A 24,799-nucleotide genomic window follows, 5' to 3' on the forward strand; every position below is an offset into this window, starting at 1 on the left:
TAAAAATCCAGAATTGAAATGACCATATTGAGGGTAATTATGCGCAGTTTTACCGTAATAATGGCAATACTGCTGACGCCACGTTATTCGTAGCAGAATGGAATCGGCCCCTTATAATGTCATATACCATATAGTGCTAGGAATATTTAAAAAATGGTTGCAAAATACTTAACTAAGTGTAAGGATGGAAAGACATCCATGAAAATCATGTTATTATTTGTGAACCTAACCAATCACAGATACAGGTCTGATTATTTATGTGTAAAACACCTCTGGTCATTAAGAAGATCACATTATATTAGCAGAGACCTCAGATCTGGCCGTGCCGACAGCCATGTTTCCTTGCATGAAAACATTGACTTAACGTACTTCAGGATTACAGCTACATAACTCCCAACATTTAGAATCACAAAATCGAGGCAAAATAAGCCGCATCCCATTCTGTCCAAACCCCGCCCACAAACTGGCAAATTCGGGTAAAATTCCACTCACTTTATGATATTGCCCGCCCCTTTTTTGGACTGCAAATTGGGATGTCCCGCCAATAGTGCGACAGTTGGGAGGTATACAGCTGGCAGCTTCCACTTGACTGCTGCTCCTCCATGTTGATAATGGGCATGGATTCTGGCGCTTGAATATGATGTCACAGCCCAGTGCCACGCAAGGTAAGAGGCGGGGGCGGGGCAGCACGGAAGGGGGGTGGGGCTCATTTGTACACATGTTATTTTAGTTTAATGTGGAATCATAATAAGTATGTCATTAAGCCTTCTGTTTTGTTTTTTTAAAATTTAATCATTGTGATTAAATTCATCTACGAGATTATTAAGTTGCTCAAAACCAATCTGCAACCTAAAGATCGTCCAACACCAGGGGACATGTATTCACCAAAGAAATTAGAAAAATGCATTCCGGGACCAGAATATGTGCCAGTCATACCATTCTGTTCAGGGCTCTCCTTTTTGGGATACATTTTATTGTCCCAGGATTTTACACGACAGCACATCCCCTGGGACATGAGTTATATTTTGCTGAGAAGATATAGACTGTAGAAAGAATGGGGGCAGTCAGTTCCAGTTAATGAATTGAAAACAAGTTGTATTTATATTATATATATTTAGAAAGCATTTGATAAAATTCAGAAATGCATGTAAAGTCTCCCCCCGCTAAACAGGATATATGCTATATAAATTATATTACCCTGTTTACATACAGTGTGTTTGTCTTACACCTCATGTGCTATTTGCAGCATTTTGATGATGTGTCTTTTAGTAGCTATCTAAGCTGTGCCATCTGGAAATGAAGGAGTTAAAGGACTAATAAGAGCTTCACCCAAAGAGCTGCACTGATAATCTGCTGTGCAGTGAGACTGACTATAATGGATTTTTTCCCATTTAATTTTTATGGTGCATTTCACTAGGTTCCAGAGCACTTTATAGTAATTAATGTTTGCCGGCTGGTCGTCTGTGGGTGTGTTTCGCAGTGGGTGGGGATAGAACAACCTGTAGCCAATCAAATAATAGGCATACTACCCTCCCGCATCCTGCTCTCTCCACTAGTGACTGGTGAAGTGTGGCATCAACATGGCCATGCCCCCTATTATGATTGGCCAAGATTCACGGCATCGAAAAAGAGGCGGTGGGCTAATGACGCAAAATATGTCATTAAGTTCCGCCTCCACTAGGATTCGGGAGGGAATTTCCGGGAGAGTAGGAAAAGTTTTTTTTGTTTAACATCAATATTGAAAATATGTTTTGCTTCTTTTCCTACCCTTGCACTGTACTTAGATGCGTGCCTATGTGCACAGCCCATTACACTTTCACACATCAGGAAAACTAACCTGGTAATTTTCTATGCAAATTGGTGGCTAGCACAGGCCTGTATGGGGTATATTTACTAAACTGCGAGATTGGAGATGTTGCCTATAGCAACCAATCAGATTCTAGCTATTATTTATTTAGTACATTCCACAAAATGACAGCTAGAATCTGATTGGTTGCTATAGGCAACATCTCCACTTTTTCAAACCCGCAGTTTAGTAAATATACCCCCTAGAGCAGTGATACACAGGCCTCACCAGTAGGACATGTTCTCAATAAAACAAAGTTTAAAAAAAAGAATAAACCTTATTACATTTTTGTTTTTCTGGACAAAATTTTTAGATTACATTTTTTTTAATAAATTCTATTAAAAAGTAAAAAATAAGGTATCACATTTATATTATACTCAAAGTTTGATGCTATTACAACATCTTTTCAAATGACCTTTTCTCTTTGAACCGATAATAAAAGTTTTGTTTCTTGATTTGCCGATAGCAGAACTATTGGCCGGCCGATAAAATCTAGCAATTTACCATTGATAACATTTGCACTTGTTAAGTGTTCAAGTAAATTGTGTCAAATTTGTAGGTAAAATTCTCTTTATTGCTTTTTGACACAACATTTTAAGGCAGAAATGACAGTAAAAAAAAATGAATTCTCGTGATTATATCCGGGAACTGATAGTTTTCTATTGCTATATAAATACGAAATGACTGGAAATAAGACCTCATAAAAAAAAACTCCATGTAGATCACACAGCCAGGTCGTCTGAACGAGCTTTGCTGCTAGTGCGGCTGGTCTTACTCGAGCGACGGCCATTGTGACAGTAGCCATTGGGCATGTGTTGGGACGTAGAGTGGTTGTTGACTGGAGCGTTTTGTGCATAGTTTATGTGGATGAATTGGGCTTGTCCAATGTCATCTTCACTTTTGACCATTTCGGTGGCAAAGTTCGCTGTGTTCTGCTGAGATGCCAAAGTGTTGTTGAAAGGGCTGCCGAACTTCGTCTTGTTACTGTTCAAGCATTGGTTAAAGTCCGGTGGAGGGGTGCAGCTCTGGGACCGGTGCTCTGGCTCTATCGTAGCTACTCTAACCGCATTCGCGCTATTTGCTGAAGACTTAGATATTTTTTGCTTGAGTTTTTTCCATGACAAATAGTACAGCTCAACAAGACTAAGCAAAAGCGAGAGGGTTGCCACGGCCAACATAAATACGATGAAAACGTTCTTCTCCGTTGGCCTTGACACATAGCAGTTCACGGGATGCGGGCAAGGACTCCTATGGCATACATAGAGGGTTTTCAAAAAAATCCCGTAGAGCATATATTGTCCAACGATAAAACCTACTTCCATCGCGGTGCGGATGAGAATACTACACACGTAGGTGTTCAACAGACTTCCTTGAAGCCTGATCTTCCCAGACACCTCATCCCTATACGGAAGTTCTAGTTTTTCGGCTGGGTACTTTTGTTGATGAAAAGTTGAGTCTCCGCTCATGTCCTCTTTCGACTTCATTTCTTCTTCCCTGAGTTTCTTTTTTTCCTCTATCCGGACGGTATGCATGGCATGTCCCATGTAAAGTAGAGATGGGGTGGAGACAAAAATGATCTGGAGGACCCAAAATCGGATGTGGGAGATGGGGAAGGCTTTGTCGTAGCAGACATTCTCGCAACCGGGTTGGATCGTGTCACACATAAAGTCTGACTGTTCGTCTCCCCAGGAGGACTCTGCGGCGGTGCCTAGAACCAGCATCCGGAAGATAAAGAGGATGGTCAGCCATACTTTCCCCACCACTGTGGAATGCTTCTGCACTTCTTCTAAGAATTCTCCTAGAAAGGTCCAGTCGCCCATGGCTCCTTATGTCAGTCAAACTCTCTGTTGAAAGAATAACAATCGTTACTACCGTTTTAATGTCGCAATAAAACAATTTTGCGTTCTAAATTATTTGTTTAGCGTCAACTGTGTGATATCGCTTTAGAGGCAAACCGAGGGGGGTTTCCTAGTGCCTGGAAACCCCCCTCCAAGCCTGGGGCACTGTATAATTTAGGTGGCTGAACCCTGCTCCCACATCACACAGCTCTGCTTGAAAAGGGAGACCTGTGTGCACCTGTAGTGCATGCAGCATTGCCCATGTATATTATGGAATAAAAACAAAAAGAACTGTCAGCGCTCAATGATCAATAAGGCTGCCGAATATCATGGATAAACAGGGTACACAAACCTATTCGATTACAATACAGATAGTTAAATTTCCAGATTAACAGCGCTAAATTGTACCCAGGGGTCTTTTAAAATCGTTCATATATAACATATAAAATCAGTAGGAAATGATAAACACATGAAAAATAAAAAATAGAAAATAGTAAAAAATATTGCAGTAAATAGATAAATAAAAAATAATATCCAAGTGGCACAATAACCATCTATGATCAGTTCATCATATGTGATCCCTGCAATGCTGGATATGCACCCAATGTTCACTTGTGGGACAAAGATAGTTGTGACTTCCACCTCACCGTCACCTCCGTGTGAAAAGTAAGAAATCTATTCCTACCAGAGGGTGTTAGATAATGAGCATTTAGCAGGTTCTCTATTTCTTTCTCCGTCTCCTCTTGAATAACCAGAAATATCTTGTTACTTATTGTTTCCTTCCTCGTTGTATCGCTCAAACATTTGAACCATGGAAACAAAAAATAAAAAATACAAATCTAGCGTGATATAGTTTTAAAAAGGGGAAGTTTTATTGTGTCCCATAAACATGTGACAAAAAAATGGCATAAAAAACAGTTCCAGCAGTAAAAAGCCTCAATAACGTTTATGTAGAAATACTCCAACCATATAGCCAATGTATGAGCGCATATCATATATCCAACAGATGGACCAGCACCCGATCTCACTCTCTCCCGACCAATTCATAAATCAGTTCGGGAGCCCAGACTGTTTTATGAATCACCCTCAATATTTTGCCAATGAGAGAGAGTGAGATCGGGTGCTGATCCATCTGTTGGATATATGATATGCGCTCATACATTGGCTATATGGTTGGAGTATTTCTACATAAACGTTATTGAGGCTTTTTACTGCTGGAACTGTTTTTTATGCCATTTTTTTGTCACATGTTTATGGGACACAATAAAACTTCCCCTTTTTAAAACTATATCACGCTAGATTTGTATTTTTTATTTTTTGTTTCCATGGTTCAAATGTTTGAGCGATATAACGAGGAAGGAAACAATAAGTAACAAGATATTTCTGGTTATTCAAGAGGAGACGGAGAAAGAAATAGAGAACCTGCTAAATGCTCATTATCTAACACCCTCTGGTAGGAACTGATTTCTTACTTTTCACACGGAGGTGACGGTGAGGTGGAAGTCACAACTATCTTTGTCCCACAAGTGAACATTGGGTGCATATCCAGCATTGAAGGGATCACTGGATATTATTTGTGCCACTTGGATATTATTTTTTATTTATCTATTTATTTACTGCAATATCTTTTACTATTTGTTATTTTTCATGTGTTTATCATTTACGACTGATTTTATATGTTATATATGAACGATTTTAAAAGACCCATGTATATTATGGGGATAGGAACAATGGGAGAGCAGCCAAGCACTGTCTAAAATTATAGCCACGCCCCCATGCATGCTGGTCACGCCCACTGGCGGTATGGTGTGGAAACCCCCCTCTACAAATCCTGCGTTTGCCCCTGATATCCCCGTCTGAGTGCTTGAAACCAGGGTGGGTGTGTGTGTGTTTGGGGGTGGGGGGTGTCACTTCTGTCTAAAACTATAGTCACGCTCCCATGCATGCTGGACACACCCACTGGTGGCGTGGTGTGGAAACCCCCCTCTACAAATCCTGCATTTGCCCCAGCGCTTCATTTTTGAACAAACTACATTTCCTGATTTAAAACAGGGTAGCATAGTAGAGAAGATCAAATAAACGGAAAGTTGATAGCTCTGACTCACAGGTAGATGGGTTGGGAATAGCTTTAATAGGTAAAAGCTAGAGGAGAAAAACAGAGCATAACTCACAAATTATCTCATCATTCCTGGGACATTATTTAAGAGAACTGTTTCTGTCTTGTTTATTTTGTGACGCAAGTATTGGTTCGGTAGTTTTTGTCTTGTTTAGTCTGCTTTACCGTATTGCTGAATCCTCAGTTATCTTAATTACATCTTAATAGCATATCTCTGTACCTGAAAGGATTATTTAAAAAATAGTGCAACCCAGCACCATCAAATCTCCTTTAGCATCAAAGAAAAAGTAGCATTTTTTTTTTATTGTAAATATTTAAGCTGTTGAAAAATGGTTCCCTGCTACTGTTGCACAATAATTCCTAAAAGGCTTTCTTAACGATAGGATGCTAAATAGTGCTTCTAATAAACTCACATTTGTTTTAATGGCGTCTTAATGACAGTTAAGTAGGACTTGGCAAACCCTTGTAAACAAGGCAGTAAATTTTAATGATAGCTCTTTAATCACAGTCATTGCTGAAGAGCCAGTAAATGGGCTCCTCTGTTAGCTCTTTTTTCAAATACCTATATAGCTATATTGCAATCTGAAAAAGTGCCTTCCACGCCAGGCTAAGACATGGTAGGTAAAAACATACTCATCCTTCATTTAGAATTCGGTTTTGTTCACCCTCCCCAGCAATGTTTATGTTCCTGTGTTCTCTACACTCAGCTCCACTTGGGTTTTTTAAAAGGGTCACAGCAACCTTTGTCATTTATTTAGTTGTCATTAAAATCAGAGCTGTATAGGAGAACGTAGACAGGTAGAGGGGACTGTCACGTCTGCTCCTGTCCCCATCCTTGTCTCTCCTACTCACTTACCCTGGAGAGCTCGCCAGATGATAACTCATTGTCTTCATCCTTTACCATGAGAATACGTCAAGATTTAAACCTTACTACAATTTAATTTCTTGTTTTCTTTTTACTTTGGAGTACAACTATTCTTTTATATTTTAAAATTAACTTTACTTTATACCTCTCACTGTTTTTTTGCACTCCTAAAAATGTCTGGGCCCCCTAAAAGCCTAGCACTCTAGGCAGAAGCCTAGACAGCCTATCGAATAATTAGGATTTTGGCCCCTGGGTCCATTTAAAAAAATGCACCTAGGTTTTAAGCTGTGGTATGTGTACCCCAAGGGGGTACATTGGTTAGATTCAGGAACATCTTTAGGGGCCTATTTATTAAGAACTTTTAGGCCTTAAATCATGCGGTAACCACTGTTTCCGCATGATTAAGGCAACTTCAAGAATCGCAGCCATTTACCAATAGGCTAACGTAGGAGTTATTGTAGAGATCTCCTATGTTAAACAAAGTTACACTGAACAAGCCGGAGGAAGGGGGAATGCGGAACTTGTCCTTCCCCGTTGCAAATAGCAAGTGGCAACAACAATATTATTACTATTGAGTCTTCGCCGGGACAGCTGCTTATCAGAGGCGTTGTCTCGCCATGACTATAATCTTACATTGCTCCGAAACTGCATCTCTTTTTGCTGTGAAATGCGGAGATAAGAGATGCTACTTAACAACAGAAAATTGCATACAATGATAAACATGTCCCACATTCTGCTAACTCAAAATATAATTAAGTGTATTAATACTAACAGTTTAATAATTGGGGTATTTTGGAAACATTTCAATGCTTAAGGAGGGGCTCAGTATAAGTGTACTCAGATTAGAGGGTATTTTGCATACATTTACATATTATGGGGTACTTGGTATAAATGAACATACTTTAAAGGGTAAATGGTAAACGATTAGTATTACACAGGGGTACATGTTGAGAACAAAAGGCTGAGGAACCCAGACCTAGCACACACACTCCTCTAGCAGATTCTAGCTATCATTTATCTAGTACGTTCTAGATATCTAGAAATTGATTTGTTGCTATGGGCAACACCTCCACTTAGAAGGTTTGGTAAATCTACCGATCTATCTATCTATCTATCTATCTATCTATCTATCTATCTATCTATCTATCTATCTATCTATCTCATATCTATCTATCTATCTATATATCTATCTCATATCTATTTATCTATCTAATATACATCTCATATCTATCTATCTATCTATCTATCTATCTAATATCTATCTCTATCTCATATACAGTATATCTCATATCTATCTATCTATCTAATATCTATCTCTAATCTCATATACAGTATATCTATCTATCTATCTATCTATCTATCTATCTATCTCATATCTATCTATCTAATATCTATCTCTATCTCATATACAGTATATCTATCTATCTATCTCATATACAGTATATCTCATATCTATCTATCTATCTCATATACAGTATATCTCATATCTATCTATCTATCTATCTATCTATCTATCTATCTATCTATCTATCTAATATCTATCTCTAATCTCATATACAGTATATCTCATATCTATCTATCTATCTAATATCTATCTCTATCTCATATACAGTATATCTATCTATCTATCTATCTCATATACAGTATATTTCATATCTATTTATCTATCTATCTATCTATCTAATATCTATCTCTAATCTCATATACAGTATATCTCATATCTATCTATCTATCTCATATACAGTATATCTCATATCTATCTATCTATCTATCTAATATCTATCTCTAATCTCATATACAGTATATCTCATATCTATCTATCTATCTAATATCTATCTCTATCTCATATACAGTATATCTATCTATCTATCTCATATACAGTATATTTCATATCTATCTATCTATCTATCTATCTATCTATCTATCTATCTCATATACAGTATATCTCATATCTATCTATCTATCTATCTATCTATCTATCTATCTATCTATCTATCTATCTATATCTCTCATATACAGTATATCTATCTATCTATCTATCTATCTATCTATCTATCTCATATCTATCTAATATCTATCTCATATACAGTATATCTCATATCTATCTATCTATCTATCTCATATACAGTAAATCTCATATCTATGTGTCTTACAAGCAGACCCACATCATGATGATATCTTTGTACATGTCCATAGACATATTTGGTAGTGTCCAAAAATGGAAACATGAAGTCACAATAGAATGCTTCCTGCTGATAAGAGATTAACATTAACAAGTAATGAAGTTATGAAGTAAGGAAAAGCAAAGAAAAACTTTGATTGTTGTAATTAAGCTATAACAATATAACAGCAATAACAATGTAACAGACATAAAGTGACAGTAAAGCACAAATATTTCTTATTGAGCAGATCCCTGAAACGGGAGAGAAAATTATGTATTTGTAATATAAGAGCACAGTGATGGCGTCAAGTTTGTGGGATGAGCTAATATCCAGGCAATCAGTTCACTATTATCCAGTGCCTCATGCCTCAGCGTTGTTCCTGCTTACTAGTGATCTGATAGGATGGATGTTGCTTCAGGTCACACAAATGGCTGCCCCCACCAGCCTGAGGACGTAGCACACAGGATCAGCCGTGACGCAGGCATCGTTGTATGTGTGGCTGACACGTCTCTGCCCCGAGCAGGGACAGTGGTTGGAAGGTAGAGCTGGCTCTAGTGAGCGGACACATTTCATGTTCTACTCATTAGTCACAGAATGCGGAGGATGTTTACAGGGCAATCTCCAGTAAGATTTACCAGTCTGGGAATGTTGTAGCTACTGTCAGACATAACAGCTGCACATCACTTCCCATATGAATTACTAACCGGCTTCATTTGTTTCAACATGTTCACTGCTCCGTTATCAAATTAATTGCGAATGATCTATAATTCAAACATTTTTACGATGATAAAGATATCTGGAAAAGTTTGCTAAGTACCCACTTATTTCTTTACGTCTTTACCCAGTACCCCTTTGTATAATTGTCACCATTTATATATATGTATAGTGCCACTAATTCTGTTGTGCTGTACAGAAAATACTTGTCATTCACATCAATCCCTGCCCCATTGGAGCTTACAGCCTAAATTCCATAATACACACACACACACACACACACACACACACGTGTTAATTTTGTCAGCAGTCAATTAACCTACATACAAACTCCCACAGATAAGGCCATGGTTTGGAATTGAACTCATGACCCCAGTGGTGTGAGGCAGAAGTGCTAATCACTGAGCCACCGTGCTGCCCCAGTCTGCTTCTCTCATCCACCTCACACATTATTTGCTCCCATTCCCTGTCACATCACTTTATCAGGATAGTCCTATTCTGTGGAATCCTCCTATTTTCCTGTAGATTGTAAGCCTATAAAAAGGGCTCTCCAAGCTCAGTGTTTGTATAATAATACCACCTAGTCTTGCTGCGGAGTAGATAGATGTCAATAATAATAATTTATACACACACAACCAACTGAAAATAGAAAGCACAGGCCCACCATTCTCATGGCTCTCTGCAGGTAACTGCCGGAAGCAAAGTCAATTGATACAACTCACAAATAAGTAACATTAAGCTACATTCCAATACAGATGTAATAAGGGCTCCGTACCTCACAGAATGTGGGAAATGTTTTATTTATGTTAATGCATATCTGCCTACTTTTAACACCTCATGTGACAAGGGATGGCCACCATTGTGTCACCATGACCCCGACCCTTGCTATGAAATGCCAAAATTCACGGCATTGCATAGCACTAGGGCAGTGCTTATTGATTAGAGGAGGTGATAGATAGATAGATAGATAGATAGATAGATAGATAGATAGATAGATATATAGATATGAAATAGATTTGAGATAGATAGATAAAAAGATAGATAGATTTTAGATAGATAGATATAGATAGATATGGGAAAGATAGATAGATAGATAGATATGGGATGGATAGATAGATAGATATGAGATAGATTATAGATAGATAGACAGACATGAAATAGATAGATAGATATGTAATAGATATATAGAGTGATAGATAGATATGAGATTGATAAACAGATTGATAGATAGATATGAGATTGATAAACAGATTGATAGATAGATATGAGATAAATAGATAGATAGATAGATAGATAGATAGTTAGATATACATGAAATAGATAGATAGATAGATAGATATGAGATTGATAGATAGATATGAGATTGATAAACAGATTGATAGATAGATAGATATGAGATATAGATAGATCGATAGATATGAAATAGATAGATAGGTAGATATATAGACATGATATAGATAGACAGATAGATAGATAGATAGATATATAGACATGAAATAGATAGACAGATAGATAGGTAGATATATAGACATGAAATAGATAGACAGATAGATATATAGACATGAAATAGATAGACAGATAGATAGATAGATAGATAGATAGATGCACATTATGATTCTACCATAGCCTTGGTATGCACCCTGCCTGTATATGATGGAAATATTTGTGTTTGGGTGTGGCTTCTCCTATACAAGAAAACATTTCTATGGGATTCGGCCTGTCAAAATATTAGCTCCACATGTGATCTCTTACAGAAGTGTACATGTGAAGTTTGGGCAATGGTTGTCATGGGGAGTTTGACCTAGACTGACGTGAATCAAGAATTCTAAGCTCTCCCCAGCAAGAAAAAACTCTTCTGTGTTATTTCATGGGGCCCAGAGAACGGGTGTAGAGGTTTATCAGACACTTTGGTTATATAAACAATATCTAGTGCTTTTAGAAATTTACAGAGCTCAGCATTCGAAGCTTCAGAATATCTTACACCTCTTAATCCACTATCCTCAGCTCCTTTATATTACAGGGGATAGATTTGTATAACTCTGTACCATTGTTGTTAGTGCACCAGTGTCCTTGGTCCTCATCCGGTGTACAGGTGAGTGAAACCATTTTCATGGATAGGAACTTTATAGATTTTGCAGGTTACATGGTCCTAAACCAACCAGCAAATGAAAATATAAAAAATAGCAAAACATTCAACAAATTTAAGTTAATTGTGAATTTAATAACAGTCAAAAGATTTTCTGTTAACACAGAAAATACATTTCAAATTGTTAGACTGGGAGATCCTGCTTGGCTATGTTAGTTGTAAATGCAGAAGTCGCATATATAAATTTGTACACAATATAGCAATAAATGTCATATACACAAGAGGGAATAGTTCATTGGCTGTTATTAATAAAATGTGCATGTTCAATATGAAATATAATTAAATACAAACACAGTTCCAAAATACAAATTATAAGGTTTGTTGATTTCCCTTCCATTTTATATAGGGTACATATAGGCCCAACATAACTCAATGTGTCAGTCATTACTTTGGCTGATTACAGAGATAGAACGATGTGGTGTCGGGGAAGTATGACACAATGCTCTATTGTCCTTCTCACCTTTGTGGAAACCTCATTTCAATGGCTGTTCCCATAGAGGAAAGGGAATCCAGTGGAAGGACCACCAAAGAGGTCCTAGAGGAGAGTAAGTCCATTTTATAAAAGAAATTACAATTGTTGGAATTGAGTAAAAAAAGTATGAGAGAAACGGGCAAACGCAGGATTTTTAAGGGCGGGTTTCTCCCCCCCCAAAAAAAAATTAGCATGAGCTGAAGCTCCATTTCGGCGATTCTGAATTGGACAGCAGCCGCGGTGCTGTCAAAGAGGTGTCCACGGCAGTGAATACAGCACCGCCGCGGACACTTCTTTGACAGCGCTGCGGCTGCTGTACAGTGCCGTTCGTTCGCGAAGGGGAGGGGTTTCTGGAGAACCAGAAACCCTCCCTGCGTGCGCCCCTGAGAAATGAAGAATATAAGCATTCTACCACTATAGTCTGTTTGACTAATTTTATTCATTCAAATGTATTATATGATTATATGAGATAAACAAAAATGATGCAGTGGCAGAAAATACTGGTTTGTTGGCTTAGCCTGGAGATCAAGCACATATCATTTTATGCAAAGAACTGCAGAGGGGGAAATTGAATATGTTTTTTCTATGTATTTAGGACTGAAATGGGCTGAAAGCCCTGACACATATGTTCTCGTCATCTATAATGGGCTACACATGTAAAATAATAAGAATCTATCTCTGTCGATCCCATAGCTGTAAAATGTTGTCACAAATCTGGAGACGGGTAGAACCTTGAGACCTGCCTAACTTGGCTCTACCTTAAAAGAGGTGCGGAGTCTAATGACGCAAAGTTACCCCTGTAAGGGGATATGGGCTTGGCTGCTTTCGCGCCGCAGGTCCTGGCCCCCCTTTTTGGTGTTAGGTGAGCTCTAGTGGAGAGATTGGCGTAGAGAAGATGATGCACTGAGTAGGGTAACAGGTATTAAAAGAACTGGGATCTGCGACCAAGTAAGTACTAGGTCCAGGTATGCTGGAAGCACAGGAGCTGGATCAGCCGGAGTACAGCGCTCGTGGCAGAGGTCCAGGTGATATTTGATAGACAATACGGGTACTGGCGAAGATATGGATCTGCGTTTAAATGTACACTTGGGTCCAGATATGCTTGGGAGGGGTACAGCGTTTGCAGCAAGGATGTCAATAGGTAGTACAGGTACAGAAGGAAATAGAGATCTGCGGCTAGAAGTACACTCAAGTCCAGAGGTGCTTGAGAGCACGGGCCTGTATAGGAAAGGTACAGCGTTTGCAGCAGAGGTCCAGATATGCTTGGGAGCACTGAAGCTGGATCAGGAGGGGTACAGCGCTTGCAGCAGAGGTCCAAGTAGTATAGAGTACACAGTATTGGTGTAGAAGAGATAGCGAAACTGCGACCAGAAATACCCTACTGGTACGGACAGGCTGGAAGCAAAGGAATTGCCGACAAAGCATACAGGAGCCAGAAATAATGTCCACACTCTAAAAGAGACTCAAAGAACTGGCAATAAATAGAGAAAAAGAGGTGTCTTAAATAATGCAACCAATAGAGTGTGTCTGCTAATTGAAGTGAATGGGAGCTGTCAAAAGGATGGGCTGCACATGCGCAAACCGCATGTGATGCATCTCTGCATTCTGAGAAGTACATTTTGCCAAAAATTAACCTAGAATAAATGGATTTGTGGTTAATAAAAACCTTCTTTCATATTCCATCAATCCAATTGGCTCTAATTGTGATACCTGCCATTAGAAGACTTTTTATTGTAATTTATAAACAATATTTGGTTAGGTCTCTGTAGCGTTGTCTATTTGTGTAGCTTGTTCAAAAAAATGCAATAAAAATGATAAACATATGGCAAATATGGGAGAGCTGCCATCATACATGAAAAGACTTTACTATAACTAACATTATAGTGATCTATTACAACATAACAAGGTAAAATATCTATTGCTGCTTATCGTCGCAACAGAAAATCAGTTATGACTGGCTGGCAGCAGTAAGAGTAATTGTGGTGATAGCAGGGGTCTGGCCCGTGCAGCTAAAGGTAATAGCCCACCGGACACCCTCTCTTCCAGTTTAGGCTTGTAAGAAGAAGGGGGGAATTGTATGTTTCATTGTGTTCAAAGTACCCCAATTGTTAACGTTCATATTTGGTTATATAATTTATGTCTTTGTTATTGTCTTTTCTTAAATGTGGCCAGGTGGGATCTAGGTAGTTATCTGGAGGGTCCCTATTACATGTCCCGCAGAGGGGCTGCAGTACCCTGCCCCAAACAGAGACTGGGAGTCCTGATCAGATGGCAGCCAGATTCTGGGGAGAAAGGAATGGAAGGGGTTAATGTTGGAGTCGCTCAGTCTTTATCCAGACCCAACACCTTAGTTAACCTAAGTGGAGCCCCCATTGTTCTGGACTGTGGCCAGCTAGACAGCCCGGAATCAGACCAGCAGGGGGGCAGCCCTCTTATGAGAGCTGCCAATCCCTGTTATGTCCCCTATCTAAGACCGCCCTGGCCTGTCCTCGTGAATGTGGGAACCAAACTGGATATAAAAAGGAGGGGTCCAGGCTGAGGGGCTGTGTTCTGCTTGGGACTGTATATGCGTTAAAGTTTAGGCGTCTTTTACTTGGTGGACCTACTGGAGCAGGAAGACCTATAACGCTAGTAGCCGGGAGAATATCAGTCCAAGCGGCCAAAACAAAGGGACAAGGGAACTAAGGTGACTGCAGCCCTTTGGGCTAGCGGGGTAAGGGACAGTGAATGTAGTAAAGCTGCCTGGCATTTATTTAATACTGTATTTTCTAGCATTTGTGTTTTTGCACACTAACATTACCTTTGTACTTTCTAGCTGTTGTTGCCTGAGTGACTTAGAACCCCTGCAAGGTACCGGGAAGCATCACATAGCACATAAGGGACCTTCGGGTGGCCAGCCACCCGAAGGCGGCTGGCAATGACAGCTAGCAATGGAGCTCTCCTCTTTGTGTGTTACCTATATAACACAGTACAACGTGACTGCAGATTCACACCAAGACTGCCAGTCCTATTATTTGTATTTCAGCAATGACAATTAGCAATGGAGCTCTCCTCTTTGTGTGTTACCTATATAACACAGTACAATGTGACTGCAGATTCACACCAAGACTGCCAGCCCTATTATTTGTATTTCAGCAATGACAATTAGCAATGGAACAATGGAGCTCTCCTCTTTGTGTGTTACCTATATAACACAGTACAACGTGACTGCAGATTCACACCAAGACTGCCAGTCCTATTATTTGTATTTCAGCAATGACAATTAGCAATGGAGCTCTCCTCTTTGTGTGTTACCTATATAACACAGTACAATGTGACTGCAGATTCACACCAAGACTGCCAGCTCTATTATTTGTATTTCAGCAATGACAATTAGCAATGGTGCTCTCCTCTTTGTGTGTTACCCATATAACACAGTACAATGTGACTGCAGATTCACACCAAGACTGCCAGCCCTATTATTTGTATTTCAGCAATGACAATTAGCAATGGAGCAATGGAGCTCTCCTCTTTGTGTGTTACCTATATAACACAGTACAATGTGACTGCAGATTCACACCAAGACTGCCAGTCCTATTATTTGTATTTCAGCAATAACAATTAGCAATGGAGCCCTCCTCTTTGTGTGTTACCTATATAACACAGTACAATGTGACTGCAGATTCACTGCAAGACTGCCAGCCCTATTATTTGTATTTCAGCAATGACAATTAGCAATGGAGCTCTCCTCTTCGTGTGTTACCTATATAACACAGTACAATGTGACTGCAGATTCACACCAAGACTGCCAGTCCTATTATTTGTATTTCAGCAATGACAATTAGCAATGGAGCTCTCCTCTTTGTGTGTTACCTATATAACACAGTACAATGTGACTGCAGATTCACACCAAGACTGCCAGCTCTATTATTTGTATTTCAGCAATGACAATTAGCAATGGAGCTCTCCTCTTTGTGTGTTACCTATATAACACAGTACAATGTGACTGCAGATTCACACCAAGACTGCCAGTCCTATTATTTGTATTTCAGCAATAACAATTAGCAATGGAGCCCTCCTCTTTGTGTGTTACCTATATAACACAGTACAATGTGACTGCAGATTCACTGCAAGACTGCCAGCCCTATTATTTGTATTTCAGCAATGATATTAGCAATGGAGCTCTCCTCTTTGTTTGTTACCTATATAACACAGTACAATGTGACTGCAGATTCACACCAAGACTGCCAGTCCTATTATTTGAAGAACACTGCTACCCTTCCTCTTTCTTTTCAACCTATGACGCTGCCCAACTGCTCTAGAGATTGCCAAGAACTGTGTTACCCCTTCTGTGTCCCTCTGTGAAATGATGCTGGATCGCCGTGGAGGGGGGTACTTATAGAATCCAAAACTTGTGAGATCTGATGACATAACGTTGATGTTTTGCCTTGTTTTCAATTCCGAGGGCGCGCGAAAGTTCGGTACTCGGATCTGCTAAGTTTAGGTGTGTTCATTCTTTTGGGAACCGAGCCTGAGCACCTCTAGTAAAAATAATGCTGGCTAATATATGTGTGCAGCAGCAAGAGCATGCAGGATTTACCCTGCATGCAAAATATTTTGTGCATTTGCACCCCTTGCAGTACAACATGGTTCTGCTGCAATTTTTCCACCTGAGCAAATTTATATCTAACTTTAAATCAGCCCCTTGGTGAGCAGGGCGGCAACATGCAAAACTAAATGATACTTAAAAAAAACCCAATAAGTCCTGCAAAGTTAATTTTGTTCATCCTCCCCCTGTCATGGTAGATATCCTTATCTATAGACAATAAGAGGAGTGGCAGGGATCAAGCCCGCTCTCAAGTGCTTCTCACTGAAATCTTGCACAACAATAGAACATGGTGCAGAGATGTATTTATGGTAAATAAAGGCACTGAAAAATAGAACAATTTCCAGGGTTTACTGGTCCTATAAGCATAACTTCCAACATGGAAACAGGACAAAATACGTCCCACTCCAATCTGCACCCCGCCCAGAAACACACCCTTCCCACCTAGAAACACCCACATTTTAGGGTATTAAAATTTAAGTTGTCTGGTATTGGGATTCCCTTTACAGATGCAGTTAGAATTATATTTAAACATGGTTTTTATAGGGGTATATTTTATTATTTTATTTTACAGTTCTACCTGATTGCAAACACATGTTATAGCATGTATATGAGACTGTCATCCTAATACTCAGGACTTAGACTAGCCCTATAGCTGGAGGAAGAGTTACGGCAGGAAAACAAGTAACTTTGAGACGACCAAAGCTTGATTTGGACATAACTAATTGTGCTCAAGTTTGGCATGCCATTACTGTACATTGACCATGGGCGAGTGCCCCTTCCCCTCCCCGTTCACTCCCAAAAATCGTAGACTGTAGTAAGTATCCATTGCGCACATATATGCAGTGAATATTGTTGCGTTTAGTTGCGTATGTCCCAGAGTGATTTTGCGTACGATACGCACACAATCGTCAGACACGTGCCTTGACGGATCAGGCCCAAAGTGAGATATAAAAAAAAGATGTTTCTCTTGGCACTGTCAGGGAAATGAACGCAAAACACTAACTGCAGGAGGTCTGCAATCCTCCAATAATAAGAAATATATAAAAAGAGGGGGATATGCAATACTGTGTAAGAGTCCAAACAACACTGTGAACCGTGGATAAATAAATACATAACAAAGTTTATTCTAACCACATTGATAGCCACAATCAGTAGTTGCAAGATATCAATATTGCATAAAATATATCACAATAAAATCAAAATAAGTTAATACTAATATAATGAATTTGATCACATGTGTGAAAATACTAAGTTTGTTCGTATTACTTTAGGAATCAATTCCCAAAAATAGATATGCACAAAAACTGTCACACAGTTTTTATTGTGATATATTTTATGTATTGTTGATATCTTGCCACTACTGATTGTGGTTATCATGTGGTTAGAATAAACTTTGTTATGTATTTATATATCCATGGTTCAGTGTTGTTTGGACTCTTACACACTATTGCACATCCCCCCCTTTTTGTTTCCAAAGTAAGATCCGGCTGCAGTTGTAGATACACAGTGCATCTGCTCACATTCCAGATCAATACAATAGAGAAAAGGAAACATTGGTTATTGCAATATTGATAACAGGACAGTACCTTATACTTAGAAGGATAACACTACAAAAATACCAGTTTTTGTGATCGTGTTTCTTTAAAGTTGCAACCAGAAATTAGCAATCAGGTTTCATCATCATCTATTTATATAGTGTCACTAATTCCGCAGCGCTGTACAGAGAACTCACTCACATCAGTCCCTGCCCCATTGGAGCTTGCAGTCTAAATTCCCTAACACACACACACAGACTAGGGTCAATTTGTTAGCAGCTAATTAACCTACCAGTATGTTTTTGGAGTGTGGGAGGAAACCCACGCAAACACGGGGAGAACATACAAACTCCACACAGATAAGGCCATGGTCGGGAATTGAACTCATGACCCCAGTGCTGTAAGACAGAAGTGCTAACCACTAAGCCCCCATGCTGTTCAGGTTTTTAAAAGAATACTTCAAATGAAGTAAGAAAAATGATTTCACACAACATCAGCGTTGACTGAATCATCAGAACTTGAATTTTTTTGTCTAGACAAGACTATGAAACAAAAGCTGCCATCCCAATAGTAACTGGATGTGGGTTAAATAGCAGCCTCACAATACACAAAAAATATCAGGTTGTGAGATGTCCTACAGAGCCCACAAAGGGTGATCAAGCTGTATGATAAAGCGACCTGTAATTTGGAGATATATGATTGTACACCTGTATTCTGTTAGGGTGACAGGTGTATAGGCAGATAGGTGCCATCAGATAGCTTGTTGCTGGTGAGTGGATCCTTGTCCCTGTTGTATTATGCATCACCTTCCTTTGCTGTAATAAATCCAGCTTTTTATTTATTTTATGACACAGGTTCCTTGTAGTTTTAGGAGTTTAAGATCTTGGCAGCCCTTCACGTCAGACTTAAGAAACCCTGAGGAACAGCCTAAAAAGGGCAACTTAAAAAGGGAAACAAAATTTCTACAGGCGTCAACCCAAAGCTTTTATTCAGCCTGCAACTCTCTCATACCTCATCTGGGGATGTCACTAGTTACAGCTCAGGAGATGTCCCAGGTTTATTGCATAGCGGGAGCCTTTGCTGGGTGATATTGTTATCGCAGGGGATTTATATGTAATGGAAACAATCCTATGGTCAGGGTCACATTCACATAATCAGAGGAACAACTGCAAACAAAATAGCCCCCCCTCCCCCGCACAATGCAGTTTGTGATTCATTAAGGCATGTATCTGCTGATTTTGAGCGTATCGTGCGCAAAATCACTCTGCGCATCCCCAGAACCGGGAGACACGTCTGTGAATGCTCCACCTTCGAACAAAAAAGCTGCAGCCTACGATTTCGGGGAGTGAGTGGGGCAGGGAAGAGACGTTTTGCCACAGTCAATGTACAGTAAGGGTGCGCCAAACTTGTGTGCACACAACCACGTTTGAATCCAGCTCTGGGAATCTCAAAGTTACTTGTTTTTCTGCCATATCTCTAGTTCCAGCTACAGGGCTGTTCTAAGTCCTGAGTACTGCTGATGACAGTCTCATATGCATGCTCTAACATGTGTTTGCAATCAGGAGCAACTGTAAAAATGTATTTTATGCTCAGTAGACATTAATAACAGCCTAATAAATGTATTTCATGTATTTATAAAAACACTTTTTTTTATATAATCGTTTTATAATTAATGCCTATTTTATTAACGGGTGACATTAGTTCAGTTATTAGTAATTTTTTCTATGCATTCTTTTGTGACTTTATAATCCACAGAGGTATTGGACGTATCCTGCAGCATCTTGTGTAGTGGAGCACAGCGGACCTCCACCCGATTTCAACAGCACACGTATCACCACAGCCAAAGTACCTCATAACAGAGAGAATATGAGTGAAATGGGACAGATTTGAGGGAGAGATTACTTCAGAATGTGGCTGTATACCATAGAGGAGAGCTCAGTGAGGCAGAATATACCACATTACCTCAGAATGTAACGGTAAGACTGAGAGACACAGCACCTGAGTGAGTGGACCCAGAGACATCCATCTGGGAGGAGAGAGGCAGTATACATTGAAAGGGCACTAGAAAGTGTCAGAGCCCAAATATGTGAAGTGTCACCCCTGAGGGATGATCAGGGCTGAGAGGGCACCAGAGGCAGTGCCAGAGCTGAGTGTGTAATGTTACCCCCCGCAGAGGGGTGAGTAAACCACTGCTGAGAGTGAATGGATGTGTACTGAGGCACCACTTTATACGTGACTGTCCTATTATCATAATCATGGCGGCCCTATAAGTACTGTGCAGGAGGAGTAAGGAGAAGTATATGCTGTAAGCAGGGGCAAACGCAGGATTTGTAGAGGGGGGTTTCCACACCACGCCACCAGTGAGCGTGACCAGCATGCATGGGGACGTGGCAATAATTTTAGACAGTGCTTGGCTGATCTCCAACTCTTCCTATCCCCATAATATACATGGGCAATGCTTCATGCACTACTGTTAGGAGCACGCAGCTCTCCCTTTTCAAGCAGAGCCGTGTGAAGCGGGGGGCAGGGTCCAGCCACCTCAATTATACAGTGCCCCAGGCATGTTGGGGGTTTACAGGCACTAGGAAACCCCCCTCAGTTTGCCTATGGTAAGTGCACGCTATCAACCACCTAAGAACTGTGCAGGGGGCATAATGCGGCAGGTTTCCCTGCTCTCCTGGGAGTCCGGGAGAACTCCCAAAATTCAGAGGTCTCCTGGACATTCCGGGAGACTAGGCAACTATGGTCTAAATTCCCTACCACACAAACTTAAGGTTTGTGTTTGCATTGCGGGAGGAAACCCACACGAGTATGGGAGAACATGTAAACGCCACACATGCAGGGTTTTGGCTGGAATCGAACTCATGACCCCAGTGCTGTGAGCCAGCAATACTAACCAATGTGCCACTGTGCTTCCATACCTGTAATCTTTCTGTGATATTATTGTTTATATGTATAGCGCAAATCATATTACACAGCACTGTACAGTGGATATGTAGTTAGTCACATTAGTGACACACACAAACACAGGGAACACATATAAACTCCACACAGATAGGGCTGATTAGAATCAAACTCATGACCCCAGTGCTGTCAGGCAACAATGCTAACCACTGTGCCACCGTGTTGCCCGTGATACCTGTCCAGGTACCTCATGAGTTACTGTCCAGGGCAAATTGTTGTCACCCAGTAAAATAGCTCCTTCAACAATTCAAAACTTTATCCTATGTGGAAATAGAAATGCCAGTTTGATGTTTGCAAATGAAATAAATGCGATTTTAATATATAAAAAAAATCTAAAATATTCAAATGAATGAGGGGAGCTCTAAGTTTGATAGTAGCACGAGAAGGCCAGGTGGTCTTCCACTTTTGCAAACTATGCACGTTTGAAACACAACAACCTATCTGAAATTAATTTGAAAGCATCTGCAGAAATGGATGATCCGATGGCTCCCTGTAATAACTGTAATTACACAGAAATGGGTTGCTATATTATTTCTTCTTATTATAAATGATTGCTTATTAACAGCATTATACCAGTATGAAGAAAGTTTGGAACTGTAGTAAAATTTTATGAGGATAAAATAATGATTAAAAAGAAAAATTTGGGTACAGGAGCTACTTGCTCAGAGAAAGTTTGAGACAGTCCAGTTTCAAAGATAGCGAAGCTTATCGCAGCCACAATTACATCACTCCACTGAACCCACGCCAGTTCTTCTAAGAGGACAAGATATAGAGGTATTGTTGGTGTCCTAGATGACATTTAAACATATGTTGTTCCAAGCTGTCACCCAAGTCAAGCTCAGCAACGATTCCTGGACACGTAAGGCTGTACATTATTAGTTCAGTCTATCCAAGCTTTCCTCTCTATGTCATGGTAAGTACAATGCCCTAACTCCGAAGGAAAAACTATTAAAAAACCAAAACTTACTTGTATGCCACGACCACCATGTACACTTTGCCTAGGCTTTCCATAATCCTGAAAAGTAAAATTGGAATACATGACCCGTAGTTTACTTAGGTCATAAAAAACACCCTTTGTTTCTTTTTAGGTCTCAAATAAGGGGAAACAGTTCCCGGAAACTATTACTACTTAACCCGTTAATTAATTTGAACAGTAATATAAAGGAAAGGAATTGTCACATAGTTACTCTATGGATACTTCTAGGAATGATCCCTGGTGTCCCTTTGTATAACGGGTAAGACTTCAGTATGTTTACTGACGTCCGTCTTGGCTTCTGAGCTGGGAAAATTTCAATGCCCAAAAATAACGTTGTGTGAAGTGAAGGATATCAGCTAAACACATTAGTCAAGAATACTTCATCATCATTTTGGTCAATAAGGGGACATATGATTCTATCTTTGGTCAGTTATGTCACCAAATATCAAAACGGTCTAAAAGATTAAAGGACCCAAACACCTAGCGAAGCATTGAGTACAGTTTTAGAAATCTCTTACATAGTTGCCCCCAGCATTAGTAGAGACAGAATGGAATTATACATTTTGCAGCTGTTGTGTATAGATGCACATTCTGTGGTGCAGGAATATTAAGTGCTACAGCAACTGTTTTATACAGCAAATTCCCAGAATACATGTACGGTGAAGCTTATCTGTCTTCTAGGAATAGATTTACAAGGTGTAGGTTATTCACAAAGGGCAAAATGAGCGCTCCTCAGCGCAAAAAACAGCTTTGGACCAAACAAGCGCTAAATTTGCGTGAGGGCATGTAGATTTCAGCCATGATGCAATGGGTTTACAGAGCAAACCGAGATTGAGGAGGAGCAGCAGTGTGCACAGGCAGGGAGGCAAAATTAGACAGAGTAATGGCCCCCGACTAAAGAACAGAAAAGGCACATCAATGTGTTTCACTCTGCGGAGCAGCGAGGAAACAAGATTAGTGGAGCAAGATTACTGAAATGAGCTAACAGGATGGAGAGAGCACATTTGTTTACTTGTTGAGCTTAGAGGTGCATAGGAGGGGGGCTTATAGTGACAGAGAAGGGTGGGGGGGATCTGAGAGTAAAGGGGGGGGGGTGAGTCTATGTAGCAGGTTAGTGTGTGATTGGATGGTGATGTCACAGAGTGAGCGCAGTCACACAGTCTATGTAGCAGGTTAGTGTGTGATTGGATGGGGATGTCACATAGTGAGCGCAGTCACACAGTCTATGTAGCAGGTTAGTGTGTGATTGGGTGGTGATGTCACATAGTGAGCGCAGTCACACAGTCTATGTAGCAGGTTAGTGTGTGATTGGATGGTAATGTCACATAGTGAGTGCAGTCACACAGTCTATGTAGCAGGATAGTGTGTGATTGGGTGGTGATGTCACACAGTGAGCGCAGTCACACAGTCTATGTAGCAGGTTAGTGTGTGATTGGATGGTGATGTCACAGAGTGAGCGCAGTCACACAGTCTATGTAGCAGGTTAGTGTGTGATTGGGTGGTGATGTCACATAGTGAGCGCAGTCACACAGTCTATGTAGCAGGTTAGTGTGTGATTGGATGGTGATGTCACAGAGTGAGCGCAGTCACACAGTCTATGTAGCAGGTTAGTGTGTGATTGGATGGGGATGTCACACAGTGAGCGCAGTCACACAGTCTATGTAGCAGGTTAGTGTGTGATTGGATGGGGATGTCACATAGTGAGCGCAGTCACACAGTCTATGTAGCAGGTTAGTGTGTGATTGGATGGTGATGTCACAGAGTGAGCGCAGTCACACAGTCTATGTAGCAGGATAGTGTGTGATTGGATGGTGATGTCACATAGTGAGCGCAGTCACACAGTCTACGTAGCAGGGTAGTGTGTGATTGGATGGTAATGTCACATAGTGAGTGCAGTCACACAGTCTATGTAGCAGGATAGTGTGTGATTGGATGGTGATGTCACATAGTGAGCGCAGTCACACAGTCTACGTAGCAGGTTAGTGTGTGATTGGATGGTGATGTCACATAGTGAGCGCAGTCACACAGTCTACGTAGCAGGTTAGTGTGTGATTGGATGGTGATGTCACAGAGTGAGCGCAGTCACACAGTCTATGTAGCAGGTTAGTGTGTGATTGGATGGTGATGTCACACAGTGAGCGCAGTCACACAGTCTATGTAGCAGGTTAGTGTGTGATTGGATGATGATGTCACATAGTGAGTGCAGTCACACAGTCTACGTAGCAGGGTAGTGTGTGATTGGATGGTGATGTCACATAGTGAGCGCAGTCACACAGTCTATGTAGCAGGTTAGTGTCTGATTGGATGGTGATGTCACAGAGTGAGCGCAGTCACACAGTCTATGTAGCAGGTTAGTGTGTGATTGGGTGGTGATGTCACACAGTGAGCGCAGTCACACAGTCTATGTAGCAGGTTAGTGTGTGATTGGATGGTGATGTCACATAGCGCAGTCACACAGTCTATGTAGCTGGTTAGTGTGTGATCGGATGGTGATGTCACAGCGCAGTCACACAGTCTATGTAGCAGGTTAGTGTGTGATTGGGTGGTGATGTCACACAGTGAGCGCAGTCACACAGT

General features: G+C 40.3%; 1 protein-coding gene and 1 long non-coding RNA gene across 3 annotated transcripts in view; one reads left to right on the forward strand and one right to left on the reverse strand.

The window, feature by feature from the left end:
- LOC142139581 (uncharacterized) overlaps positions 1-24,799 on the forward strand; it is an 80,305-nt gene that overhangs the window by 20,898 nt on the left and 34,608 nt on the right. The window contains exon 2 of the long non-coding RNA XR_012688233.1: positions 20,038-20,258. This is a non-coding gene — a long non-coding RNA (uncharacterized LOC142139581). The remainder of the gene's footprint in view (positions 1-20,037; positions 20,259-24,799) is intronic.
- GJA5 (gap junction protein alpha 5) overlaps positions 2,399-24,799 on the reverse strand; it is a 37,169-nt gene continuing 14,768 nt past the window's right edge. For both annotated transcript variants that reach the window (XM_075197304.1, XM_075197305.1), the window contains exon 2: positions 2,399-3,690. In XM_075197304.1, the coding sequence (XP_075053405.1) occupies positions 2,569-3,666 (1,098 nt within the window). In that variant the 5' untranslated portion in view covers positions 3,667-3,690 and the 3' untranslated portion in view covers positions 2,399-2,568. The remainder of the gene's footprint in view (positions 3,691-24,799) is intronic.

Source organism: Mixophyes fleayi, chromosome 2 (genome assembly GCF_038048845.1).
Source record: "Mixophyes fleayi isolate aMixFle1 chromosome 2, aMixFle1.hap1, whole genome shotgun sequence".
NCBI classification, from domain to species: Eukaryota; Metazoa; Chordata; class Amphibia; order Anura; family Limnodynastidae; genus Mixophyes; species Mixophyes fleayi.